Source organism: Rhamphochromis longiceps, linkage group LG3, assembly GCF_057381845.1.
Source record: "Rhamphochromis longiceps isolate RC_006_pf linkage group LG3, R_longiceps_female_GT1.1, whole genome shotgun sequence".
Taxonomy (NCBI): Eukaryota; Metazoa; Chordata; class Actinopteri; order Cichliformes; family Cichlidae; genus Rhamphochromis; species Rhamphochromis longiceps.
In genome coordinates, this window is record NC_140559.1 from 21,366,610 (window position 1) to 21,380,800 (window position 14,191).

General features: G+C 41.1%; 1 protein-coding gene across 1 annotated transcript in view; it reads right to left on the reverse strand.

Moving 5' to 3' along the window:
- Positions 1–251: 251 nt before the first annotated feature.
- Positions 252–14,191, reverse strand: part of LOC146673394 (protein NLRC3-like) — a 29,281-nt gene continuing 15,341 nt past the window's right edge. The window contains exons 6-12 of the mRNA XM_085402076.1: positions 12,344–14,138; positions 6,196–6,369; positions 5,708–5,881; positions 5,314–5,487; positions 4,559–4,732; positions 1,168–1,214; positions 252–992 (exon numbers count right to left, since the gene is read on the reverse strand). Of these exons, the coding sequence (XP_085258202.1) occupies positions 457–992; positions 1,168–1,214; positions 4,559–4,732; positions 5,314–5,487; positions 5,708–5,881; positions 6,196–6,369; positions 12,344–14,138 (3,074 nt within the window). The 3' untranslated portion in view covers positions 252–456. The remainder of the gene's footprint in view (positions 993–1,167; positions 1,215–4,558; positions 4,733–5,313; positions 5,488–5,707; positions 5,882–6,195; positions 6,370–12,343; positions 14,139–14,191) is intronic.

Genomic DNA, 14,191 nt, shown 5'->3' on the forward strand with positions numbered 1-14,191 from the left:
CTGGTTAGAACTGCATTCAAAACTATTGATCCAATATTTTCAGATTACATGGCTGAAACATTTTCAAATGATAAGCTTCCAACAATGAGTGAAACAGTGAAAGCATGTGGAGAGTTTGGAAAAATCCCATTAAGAAAGAGAAATCAAATATTTGGATTCATTTTAATGAGCTCAGACTTGTTAAAAATGCAGAGGAGCTGGTTGTGTAACTTCAGAGAAACATAACATACTGATATTGACTGTGAAGCATAGAGTGGAAAAAGACAGAAAAAAACAACATGTGGATCCTAGAATAATGGTAGCTTCTATCTTTAAAGGAAGAGGAAGAGGTTTACATGGAGTCATTTAGAACAGTTTAAAACATCAACTGATTGAATTTGTGAATCTGTACAGACTAAACCATCAGTTGAACAGTCAGTGTGTTTCTCTAACGGGAGGACACTCTTTACACTCAACTCAGTGCAGAGTCACTGACGAACCAGGCCAAAACCCCAATCCAGGATAAAGAGTTTCAGTAAATGTGGTGTTGAAGGTGTGGAGGTGGATCAGAGTGTCAGAGGAGACTCTGTAGAAGGACAGTGTGCCAGCCGGATAGTCCACATACACTGCTACTCTGTTAGAGACAGAGGAGGAGGAGGAGGAGGAGGAGGAGAGGGGTGTTTTTCTGTTATTGTAACAGATAGAATAAGGTCCATCATCAGTGCAGTACAGACTCCAGGACTGATCATTCCATCCAAACACACAGTCACCACCTCCTTTCCTTCTGATTCTTCTGTAACTCACTGATACATAAACGTCTCCTCTCCACTCGACCTCCCAGTAACAGCGACCAGTCAGATCATTTTTACACAGCAGCTGAGGACAAATATCAAATCTGTCTGGATGATCGGGATATGACTGAATCTCCATAATCCATGTCACCTTCCTGTTGTTGTCAGACAGTTTGAGGTTTGTGTGTACTGTGTTTGTGTCGATTGTGAGTTGACAGGAATCTGATGGAGAGAACAAACACAATCCAGCTGCAGTTATTGAGCCATCATCTGTTCATTGATTGACACTTTGATGATGACTCTTGACATCGGAGATGTGAATCAATGATGTGACAGGTTGAAGATGGTTGAATATGTGCTGCTTTTTTTTCATGAATCACATTAAAAACACACTTACACTTCCTCAGACCTGGTCTCAACCATCGGACTCCAGCAGGCTCCACCCTGAAAGGAGGAGGAGGGTCAGACCAACACTCTTTCAGCATGAACACATGGACATTACATGGCTGTCATACACATACTGTTAGACACTGATAAAGGAAAAGTCCAACATTTTCACAAATACACTTCAATCCATCTGTCAGTACACCACTGAATTGAATGAAATATGACTGATTCAAACTGTGACCTTCATTATTTTTATATTCCTCTTCTGTTTAGCTTTAAAGGACACCGCCCTGCCTTTGCTGCCAACTGTTTTTTTCTCCTCTTGGTGTTTGTGTGGTTACTGCACATGACGTCTGACTTCTGAGTGAGTCCAGCATTCCGATGCAGCATAACGCAGTGCACAAGAGACAGTATACAAGGTTAACAGCAGGAAGGACACAAACTGTGTCACATGCTGTTAATTGCCACAGATTAATAGAGATTAACATCATAAATTCATTGTGTAAACTTATTGCAAATTAAAGGACAAAAGACAGAAATAAAATATGTTTGAAAACCTCAATATAATTATGAATTAAAACCACTAAATGTGTTATTTTAGCTGTTAAAATTGTATATAGAAACACAACAAAAGAACTTGAGCTGAACTCATGTAACCATGGTAACGCTTTTCCTCAGATGAAGCTTACAGCCAATGATGGTTAAGGAGCTGAGTCGTGTGAATATTATCTGATTTTTTTTAATCTCCTTTCTCTCATCTTCTCTCTCTGTCTCTTTGTGTGACAGGCCATAGTCTCGCCCCCTCACGGCTATCTAAAAGCACGCTAACATTACTATGCTAATGTTACTGCTGTGGAAAAAAAATTACTCTCAGTTTAATTGTATGTCACGATCCTATGGTCTCAAATGTGGTCATAAATATTTTGTACTTGTAAATCAGGATTTGTATGTGTAAAAAGAATTTGTGTGTGCTTAAAAAAGATTTGTGTGAAACTCTGCACTCAAGTTTCAAGTTACAAGTATGAATTTTGACCCAATTTTTCCTTTTGCGCATTACATGCCGGATACTAGTGGCAAAATAATCAAAGCAATGCATCAAATGCAAGCATTTGCAGCACCGCAAAACGTTTATTCTCCGGTTCCAATATCTTCTTGCTTTTTCTTTGCCCCCCAAAAAGGATATGTACAAAACGAAGGAGAACAATGCCGGACAGACTTGACAGACTTGATGAAAAGTCAAAGAAAAGATACGAGAAAAAAAAATCAAAGGAGTGAAAGGGTCAGACCCTTACGAGCACACAGAGTGGGCAAAAGACGTTAGCGTGCTGCCCAACTTTCACCACGCTCATATTTATACGGTTCTTGGAGTGAGTGCATACACTCATGAAGTTTTTAGTAACTTCAGGTCACTGCAACAAGCCCAGGTACAGTTTACCGACAGATGGGTACAGGACCTTGAAATGCACGGTGTAGAACAAAAGACCATCGTACGAACAAAGGTAAGTTTACCAGTCTCACAAATCGTCTTCATAAATACACATTCGTTAACCGTTTATTAATATGACCTTTGAGCTCAACGGTAATTAATTAGTAGTGGAAATAATTTCTGGAACGCATTTCAGAAATGTAGCAGTGACAATATTGTACGCTGTAATCGTACTGGGCAATTAGTGATACAAAAAAAGTTTTATCCTGTGAATAAAAGTATATGTTTTTGTCAATGTACCATGGTAATAACAGAAGCGAAATGCAATATTGTGTCAGGACAATTCACTATTTATGCACAATAAACAAAGGAGCATAGCGCGACAATTTCTGTTCAGCGCCAGACTTGCTTGTAACCTATATCACCAATTATGTTATGAAAAATGGCGTATTAACTACTACAAAACACTGACCTTTGTGGGAATGCTTGGAGCAGACAAACATGTGAGCTGGAGTGTTCTGGGATGTTATATTTGGTCTTCGAATGGCTGCAATCCAGGCCATCCATCGGCTCTTTGTTACTTCGGAAACATGGCTTGAACAATTTCTCAGAGATCAGCAAGTCATGATCCACTGTGTCGAATGCAGCAGTCATGTCCAGTAAGATAAGCACTGCATATTTACCACAGTGTATCGCTACCAGAATGTTGTTCATAACTTTTATGAGGGCTGTCTCCATACTGTGAAATGGCTTAAAGCCAGACTGAAAGATTTCATACAATTTAAACTCATTCAAATTGTCCATCAACTGAGTATAGACAATCATTTCCAGGATCTTACTGAGAACGGGAAGCTTAGAGATGGGTCTAGAATTTGACATGACTGAACTGTCCAAGCCTGGTTTCTTAAGTATGGGATGTATAACTACATGCTTAAACTCACTGGGTACTTGACCAGACAAAAGACTGGTATTTATAATGTTCAGAATGTGTTGTCCAATGGCGCAAAATACCTTTTTGTGAAAGCGGGGAGGAACAACTTAATTCAGAGAACCACGTGGTTTAGCTTTTAACATAAGTTTCTCTAAATCAGGAAGAGGAATTGGTAGAAATTGGTAGAAAAGCAGAAGACTTGAGCAGGACACATGCATGGCGGGATCAGCAATAGATAGAGTCGGAGGTCTTAAGCTAGCAACCTGGTCCACAAAAAAAAATAATTAACTTATTGCACATCACCTCAGTAGACTGCAAAAGAACATGGACTTCTATATTAAGTACAGAATTTATAGTGTTATACAAAACACGTGGGTTATGGAAATTGGCAGCAGTAAGTTGAGAAAAATAGAAATGCTTGGCAGCCTTTACTGCTCTCTGATAAACTTCCCAGCTAGTCTTAAGAGCTTCCAGAGAGACATACAGCCTGTCCTTTTTCCACCATCTTTCACATCTCCTACATTCTTTTCTTATGGCTCGGGTTGAATCAGTTAGCCAAGGACTAGCCTTGGGCTTGCACTGTCTGAATCTTAACCTTTTAAGACCTACCATAGAACCAAGACCGCCAGAGTTTATATTATATTTTTACATGCTGTAGTGCCATTTTTGGGAGCATTTCAAGTTGCTATACATCAACACAACCATTACGGCCTAAATTTTAATAATATGTATGCATTAAGTGCATAGTAATTACATAAATTGCAAAAAAGTGCAATAAACTACAAAAAAATTGAAAATAGTTTCCCACCAGAGGAAATTTATTTTGAGTGTCTTCATAGTTTTTGGAGAAGCTCAAGGGGCTAACGTTAATATTTATTGAAATATATTTATTCCTCCAGATATAAGAATGAATCTTTTCTTATGGACTCAAACACGTTTTGCTGAAAAACTGAATATGGAACAAGCAAAGCTTAATAAACAGGAAGTGAAGGGCACAGGAAATGTTTCCAGCTCTTCCTTCTCTATCAGACATTCTCTCCATACCTGAGAGTGTCCGGTGTCCAGCCTGGATCCTTCAGTCCAGCCAACAACAGCTTCATTCCTGAGGCTCCTGGATGATTGTAGCTCAGTTCCAGCGCTCTCAGATGGGAGGGGTTGGAGCTCAGAGCTAAGGCCAGAGAAGTACAGCCTTCCTCTGTGATCAGACAGCCTGACAGACTGCAGACACACAAAACAACAATTCATTTGTCAACAATGATTTTCTGTGTGTCACATATAATAACATCTATCCATTTACATTTACAACAGTCATCTCAAGCTGTTCAACAATGTAAGGTAACACCCTACAACATTAGAGAGAAACCTCCAACCATCAGACAATCCACTGTGAGCAGCACTTGGTGATGGTGGGAAGGAGGGATTCATTTTTACAGAAAAAGCCTACCAGTGCTCCCCCTGGAGCCCAAACAGGCTCCAGCATGACTAAGGGGTGGTTCAGGGTCACCTGATCCAGCTCTAACTATAACCTTTATCCAACAGAAAAAAATAAACTTCTGTAATGCTATGCGTGTAATCTCATTGAAATGGGTTATAAGACGACCTATGGACTATTTGACACATTCTAATAGAATTCTGCTGGGGTATAGAGGGTTAAGACATTTCTCCTCCTGACGTTTTACATCAAAATTTCGAGAGTCTGTATTATTAAACACTTTCAGTAATGCGCAATAGACACCTAAAAATGCAATTAGAACATTTCTTCATAAACATTAAATATGGACACAAAATAATATCCTGACCTGAGGGTTTTCAGCGTACAGTGTGGAATCTTCAAACCAAGAGATACATGCTTTGCTCCTGAATCCTTCAGGTCATTGTTACTCAGGTCCAGCACTCTCAGACTAAAGGACTGGTAGCTGAGTACAGAGGATAGAACTTCACAACTCCTCTCTGAGATGTTACAGTGACTTAGTCTGAAAAATGAGACAGACAATAGGTGTACTTGGAGTGCAATGACAAATTTATTACATTTAGCAATTTAAGCCTGGTTTGTTTTCTCTTTTAAAGAATCGTTGATTGTTTACAAAGATACACTGACAAGGATTCTTTTGAGAAGAGAAAGCAAACCAGGCTAAACCGGCTAATTGGTTAATTCTGTCAACTTATGAAAAACAAAATATCACTTGATCTGACCTCAGAGTTTCCAGTGTACATTGTGGACTCTTCAGTCCACCAGAAAGAAGCTTCACTGCTGAATCTTGCAGGTCAGAGTTACTCAGGTTCAGCTCTCTCAGACTACAGGAGTGGGAGTTGAGAACTGAGGACAGAGCTTCATAGCTCCTCTCTGAGACGTTACATAGACTCAAACTTAAAACAACAACAAAAAAAAAAACCCAACAAAAAACAAAACAAAAAACAAAACATGAATAATAAAACAAACACTGGAGTAAAAATCTGGAGTTGAATCAGGGCACAATGAAAAACTATGATATCACGCAATAAGTAATTTTCCTTTTTAAAAAAAATTATCCTTGTTGTCTTATCTTAAACAGGTTACAAATGTGACAATGTACTGTTATTTAGCAATAAAATAAATAATTTTTTTTGAAAAATTAAGTAATTGTATAAATTCATGTGAAACAACAACAACAACAACCAAAAAATTAAAACTTTGATCTGACCTCAGAGTTTGCAGCATACACTCTGTCCTCCGCAGTCCAGCAGACAGAAGCTTAAAACAAGAATCCTGCAGTTTGCTGTTACTCAGGTCCAACTCTCTCAGACTACAGGACTGAGAGCCAAGAGCTTGGGACAGAGCTTTACAGCTTCTCTTTGAGAAGTTACAGCCACAAAGTCTAAAAAACAATTAGGTTTATGACCAAATTAAATCACTTTATATATTGAACTCATTCCAGAAAAACAAAAGTCATTGAGGATAACAATTCATGTTTCATTAAAAAACTGAATTTATTTATGGAAAACAAAATAGAAATATAACACTTAAGTAAAAACTATTAACCCTCTGGGGTTGATGGACGCGCTGCAGTGTCAAAATCACATGACCAATTTAAGACGACAAAGCTACAAGATGCAGTGACTCGGAGTCTCCGTTTCATCTTGGGTCGAAAGTGCGGACCTCAAACTATATACCCGTTTTTGAATTGTGTCGATGGGCCATGTGAAACCAGAGTTATGATAAAAAAAATCACGTGATGTTGTTTTCTGAAGAAAACAGTGGTGTTTGCAACGGGAAGAAATGGTAAAAAAAGGCGTTTTCACAGACAGCGCTAGCGAGTGAAATAAAAAAAAGAAAAAACACCCCTTCCCCATAGGGCTTTGGAGTTGACGTCACGCCGCAATGCATTGTGGGAGCGCGGCACCATTTTCGGGGTCTACGAATCAAATCAAACACACTGTGTTGGAACGACGATTACAAGATGCTTAAAAGCAGCTCAATAGAGAATGGACTGTATAGAGACCGATTGCGTCCAGAGGCGAAGCAGCGGTACTTGCAGAAAATAGCGTGCATTGGAAATGTGGACCCGTATGAAATACGGCCGTGGAGTAGAAACCCTGAAGACCAACCGCTACTGACGTAGCCTGACATATTTTCGTACCTTGTCTGTGGAGTCAGCGCGTACAAGTCGTCATTCAAACAAAGGTAAGTCAGCTCGAGTACTGCGAGTGAAACGCGTTTGATTTCCCTGCAAACATTCACATTAGTGCAGCATAAATTCATTCATCAGGGGAAATTACAGTGAGAACATGTGGAGGCTGTTAGAGGGATAACATAGTGAGTTCAGTGCATTGATGTGACATTGTCCTGAAGGATTTAGTTATTCTCTATGGTTAAAGAAATTGCACAAATTAATTCACATTTATTATAAATAATTCTAATTATACATCTTGCTTCCATATTTGTATCCTGTGTCACTAAAAATACATTTTATTTTAGTTTTATACTTTGATTAATTACCTGCAGAATCTCCTTATCATATTAAGTGATTCATAATTGTCACTTTATGCTTTCTCCATCTCTAAAGTGATGACATCCTTGCATTACATGGTTGCAGGCTTCGAGGCATCTTTTAACATCACTATTCATGAAGGGCTTCTGATTGGGAACCACACAGACACATTTTACCAGTGTTACATTTCACACACAAAAGTTGATTTGGACAGAACAGCCTCTTTGTGAACATTCAGGTCCTCAATACGGACCTATAAGGATCTGTTGCAAATAACTAGGTGCCACATACCACTGTACACCATCAGTGATCTAATGCTATCTATCTTGACAGGTGACGGCTGTTTTAAAGGCAAAAGGGAGACCAGTACAATAGGGCTTTGGAGTTGACGTCACGCCGCAATGTATTGTGTGAGCGTGGCGCCATTTTCCAGGTCCACAAATCAAAACAAACACACTCTGTTGGAACGACGATGACAAGAAACATGCTTAAAAGCAGCTCAAAAGAAAACGGACGGTATAGAGACTGATTGCGTCCAGAGGCGAAGCAGCGGTAGTTGAAAAAAATAGAGTGCATCGCAAATGTGGACCCATAAGAAATACAGCAGTGGAGTAAAGACCAGACGACTTACTGCCACTTTCCTACCCCGATATCTTCACGTATCTTGTTAACCCTAACCCTCACTTTCGGATGTGAATTAGCGAATTGTTACACAGCACGTATGTCTGCACAGTCACTCAATTCTATGTTTGTTTACAATTTCTACAACCTCTGAGAGCCCCAACGATAATATTATTAAGCTATAGAGAGTGATATGAACATATATTGAACTTACCGGAGCAAAAATGTCTGGAGCACCAACAGATATCTGGAGATGGAAGCGAACTGGATATCAGCTCGTCTCACAGCTGCTATCCAGACTAGACGCCTTCTTTTGGTAACATCCGATACATGAGCTGCCTCATGTTGCTTCCAGGTGGTGAAAGAATGAAAAGATAAACCATTTTCAACCTTATTCCCTTGCCGATCATGCGACCTAAGATTACAACCGACCGCACAGCAAGTACGAACCATGGCTGTGTGCCTTCGCTCCTTTTTCGCTTGCGCTTTCTTTGGACAAGGAAAATGGCGCATCAGGCCAAAATCCTTTCCACGCCCACCCCTGTGACATCACGCTCCAAAGCCCTATATTAGGCAGGTGCTCTTAATGTTATGGCTGTGTATATACCATTCAGAAACTGTCGACAGTTGTATTTTGCAATGTGATTTTTTTTTTAAAATAGGAAATACATACATATTTTAACTAGACAATAATGAGATATTTTTATTGATGTATTGGTCTGAAATTACTGTCCTGTTTAATGATTAACTATTGATTATCACATTTCTTAAACTATCTTTACAAGTTAGTGAGATTTTTATATTCAAGCGTTTTTTCTGATTTCTGTTTTTTCAGTTAAACAAAGTTCTGTGCATTCCAGTTTTTAATATGTTTAAGGCATGTAATGGCCCTAGACTAGCATGGACTACATGTTGGAACTGAGAAGGAGATATGATTAAATATCATGAATATAAGGTCGAAAGTAGATATTAGGATTCCTGACCATTTGAGCCAAAGGAAGCATGAACAGAGAGAACATGGCAATCCCTATCTAGAATATCTACAAGTACCTAAAAGAATCAACTTTTACAGGTGTGCAGTCAACCAGTGTAGTGCTGTGCCACTGATACCTGTATGATGCAGCACTGAGATCAAGGAGGACATGGATGGCACAGTCCTCAGAGTCAACTGAGAGGAGTAGATCTTTGTACACTTTTAGGAGGTCAGATTATGTGATGTAGTTGGAAAATGACTTTTTCCAAGACATGAAGGAAAGGAAAGGAAACAGAAGCATAGCGATGATTAACAGCTCAAGCTCAAGGCCAGCATCAAAGAGACAGGACAGAAAGCTGGAGATCAAGGTGGAACTCCTCCAGTGGCCAGTTAGATGGCCAGCAGTGGAAGTGACATCTCCCAGAGATGTAGCCCATCTGAATCCCAGCATATTTGCCAGCAGTGGCCTTAGGCTTGAAATTCAGCCAGCTCTAGTGCAGGATCCAAAGATTCAGGAATGGTCAGCTTGGGAATGGGACACTTGGGCTCAGGAATTTGACCACAGAGGCTAAATTCCAGGTCAGGATTTGGCTGCACAGCTCTTGCACCACAAAATGCTGAGCCTTGTATTCAATTTCTAAAGTAGCTCAGGGCAGCACAGAACTCAGAGCCTCGGATTTGACTGGCTAAGTCAGAGAACACATGGTGTAGCTAGCTTGGGTTCAGGGAGAGGAGGTTTGGTGTTAGGTAACTCAGAATAGGAGACATATTTTCTTCAGGTTGTCAGCTCAGACAAAGGGAGAAGAGACTTCAAGGTAGCTAGCAGTATCTTTAAAGACTCAAGGGAGAACACTGACAGAGCAGGCTCTGGTAAGCTGCCAGTTTAAACAAATTGGCACAGGTACTGAGGAAACAGGAAAAGACACGGTCCTGTCATCCATCACCCCCAGAGCAGGACAAGGCCTGATATTGACCAACACAGGTGTGAGGAGAGGAGTGGCATCCATTGAAGGCTAGACGGCTAAGGAAGTATGGACAAAGTTGGAAGACTGGGGCAGTAAAGACTTCCTGGAAATCATTCCCCGAAAAGCAAATACAGCAAATCAGCTGTGTCCGTACATCAGGGTCCTGCACAAAGTGGTGAGATAAAATCAGTAGTCTTCTGCCTCATATTCCATTGCATAAATGGAAGCCTCTGCTGGACCCATACTGGTCTTGGTATTCCAGAATCTATCAAGGTTTACAGAATGTGTGTGTAGGAGACAGACTGACCAAAACAAACATTAGAAAAAAGGAAAATCAAGGTATTTATTGAAAAATAAAAGGCCAAAAAATAATAAAAATCTCCAATCAAATCCAATGATGAAAAGAGAGGAACATGAATTAGTTTGCGAGAACCTGTAGACCCTAGATGATTACACCAGTTTTCTCGATTATAACATGTAAAAGGTGAAGACTTATCATGAGCTTAGCAGTGCACTGATAGAGAGCAATTTGTTGAGAATCTCTGAAGACTAAGTTTGAGCACAAAAAAACAACAGCAGAGTAGCAAAACATAAATCTATTTGCCTTTTATATGAATCATTATATACCAGCTAGCCCAACTTCAGTAACCCTACAAACGTCACTGCTGTTTAGTTTTCTGTCTTCATTTATAATAATAATAATAATAATAATAATAATAATAATAATAATAGATCGGGGCCCTCAAAGCACTGTACAATTCCACTATTCATTCACTCTCACATTCACACACTGGTGGAGGCAAGCTACAGTTGTAGCCACAGCTGCCCTGGGGCAGACTGACAGAAGCGAGGCTGCCATATCGCGCCATCGGCCCCTCTGGCCATCACCAGTAGGTGGTAGGTGAAGTGTCTTGCCCAAGGACACAACGACCGAGACTGTCGGAGCCGGGGCTCAAACCGGCAACCTTCCGGTTACAAGACGAACTGCCAACTCTTTGAGCCACGATCGCATACATACCATTTTGCTGTCAGAAGCGATAGCAGAGCTGTATGTTTAAATTTTTGCTGTGGGGGTGTTAAAAGAAAATTGTATATAGTGTGATCAGCTTCATGAAATGTGTTCTTTTGTTGATCACTAAGCCAATGTCTACGTGACTTTTGACATGAACTCATGTGTGACAAACAACTAACAGCTTCCTCTTTTATAAGAACATGCAGACTTAGAAAAGGGGAACCTCAGCTCTGAGTTCTTAGAATAACTTTGTTATCTAAGCTGCCGGATTTTTGTCTCCACGACCCTCCTTCATAGTTCATGCACGTCAAAGCTCAGTTTGCTCTCCGTGGCGTTTCAGCCGACGACATGAAATACCATCATGTGATGACCTTGCTGCATCCACTGTCCACCCGCTGTGCAATGACTCTCTCCCGGGATCTCGAGGGAAATATACCGCTCTGCAGGCGTTACTCCCTCTCCCGCAGAGCGGGCTGAGAAACTCCTCTCTCTCTCAAGCTCATGGAGAGCATGTTGTCCTTGTTAGGAATGGATGACGGTGGATTCCTCTTCACCTACGTCTTCCTCCTCCAACTCTACGCTGCAGGCCGAAGGATTACTGCTCACTCGCAGAAGAAGCAGATCACATTCTCCAGGCTACGAGGAGCTTCGTCATTCAGGCGATAGTTCCCGACTCACCGATGGCATCTCCCATGCCCCCACCGATTCTCCCGGGGACATCAGATTTATCAATGGTGGCTGGGATCGTGGCACCACGAAAAGGGGCTTTGTTTTTAGCAACACCACCATGCCGCCTTTGCAGTTTTAAGGCCCAGGGAAATGAGCCTGCCAGCGCTCTGCAGCGGCCACAACCGCTTCTGATAAGGAAAGGCTTCTCTTCATAGAGGACTCACGCTCAGGGAGACATTTTCTGGTCAACTCCGGCTCCCAGAAGAGCCTTGGGAACTCTCATGTTGTTTTTGCATACCTCCACAATGTTATATTATTTAATCTTAAAAAAGATTTGACATTTCCAGCATATAACCAGAGAGAGCCAGAGAGTACCACAGTTTGAGAATCACTGCACTATAGAGTGTGACTGTATGGTACCTAATATTTCAGAAACACTGGCAATTTCTGTTGCTACATATAAAAGAAAAGTGTCATATACTTCTGTCTCATATCAAACTTTCAGTTTTTTCACATGCCAGTACCCATTGCACTGTTTATGATTTTAAACTCTGCAGACGTTCTTTTTGTTAAATAGAATAAACATTTTAAAAAAGAACAAATGATTAGATATTTACTTACAGAGCTTTGTTGGAAGCTTTGACCACTGGCAGTAGCCTCAGAAGAGCCTCTTCTGAAGCAGAGTATTTCTTCAGATCAAACACATCCAGATCTTTTTCTGATGACAGTAAGATGAAGACCAGAGCTGACCACTCAGCGGGAGACCAGTATTTGGAGAGACTTCCTGATCTAAGGGACTGTTGGATCTCCTCCACTAGAGAACAATCATTCAGTTCATTCAGACAGTGGAGCAGATTGATGCTTTTCTCTGCAGACAGATTCTCATTAAGCTTCTTCTTGATGTACTGGACTGTTTCCTGATTGGTCTGTGAGCTACTTCCTGTCTGTGTCAGCAGACCTCGTAGTAGAGTCTTATTGGTCTGCAGTGAAAGACCCATGAAGAAGCGGAGGAACAAGTCCAGATGTCCATTTGCACTCTGTAAAGCCTTGTTCACAGCACTCTGGTAGAAGTATTTCACTGCCAATTCTTTTGTTTCAGACTTCTGGGAGGTTGTTTGTTTCTCTTCCAGCAGATTGAGTCCAGAGTTTATGAAAGTCAGATGGACATAAAGAGCAGCCAGAAACTCCTGAACACTCAGATGGATGAAGCAGTACACCTTGTCCTGGTACAGTCCTTTCTCCTCTTTAAAGATCTGTGTGAACATTCCTGAGTTCACCGAGGCTGCTCTGATATCAATGTCACAGTCTGTCAGGTCTGATTCATAGAAGATCAGGTTTCCTTTCTGCAGCTGATCAAAAGCCAGTTTCCCCAGAGACTCAATCATCTTCCTGCTCTCTGGACTCCAGTGTGGATCTGTCTCAGCTCCTCCATCATACTTGACCTTCTTCACTTTGGCCTGAACCACCAGGAAGTGGATGTACATCTCAGTCAGGGTCTTGGGCAGCTGTCCTCCCTCTCTGGTTTTCAGCACATCCTCCAGAACTGTAGCAGTGATCCAGCAAAAGACTGGGATGTGGCACATGATGTGGAGGCTTTGCGATGCCTTGATGCAGGAGATGATCCTGGTGGCCTGCTCCTCATCTCTGAATCTCTTCCTGAAGTACTCCTCCTTCTGTGGGTCAGTAAACCCTCTGACATCTGTCACCATGTCAACACACTCAGATGGAATCTGATTGGCTGCTGCAGGTCGTGTGGTTATCCAGAGGTGAGCAGAGGGAAGCAGTTTCCCCCTGATGAGGTTTATCAGCAGCACATCCACTGAGGTGGACTTTCTAGGGTCAGTTAGGATTGTGGTTTTGGAGAAGTCCAGTGGAAGTCGACACTCATCCAGACCATCAAAGATGAACACAATCTGAAAATCTTCAAAGCTGCAGATCCCAGCTTCTTTGATTTCAATAAAGAAGTGATGAACAAGTTCCACCAAGCTGAACTTTTCCTCTTTCAGCACATTCAGCTCTCTGAAAGTGAATGGAAATACGAATTGGATGTCCTGGTTGGCTTTGTCTTCAGCCCAGTCGAGGGTGTATTTCTGTGTTAAGACTGTTTTCCCAATGCCAGCAACTCCCTTTGTCAGCACTGTTCTGACTGGTTCATCTCTTCCAGGTGAGGCTTTAAAGATGTCTTCTTGTCTGATTGTTGTTTTTGGTCTGGCTGGTTTCCTGGATGCTGTTTCAATCTGTCTGACCTCATGTTCATCATTAACCTCAGCAGTCCCTCCCTCTGTGATGTAGAGCTCTGTGTAGATATGATTCAGAATGTTCGGGTTTCCTGCTTTAGCGATCCCCTCAAACACACACTGGAACTTCTTCTTCAGAGTCGATTTATGTTTACGATGACAAACAGCAGAGGGATGTTCTAAATAACAATAATAAAAAAAATAGACCTTCAACAATCAGATTTTACAAAAT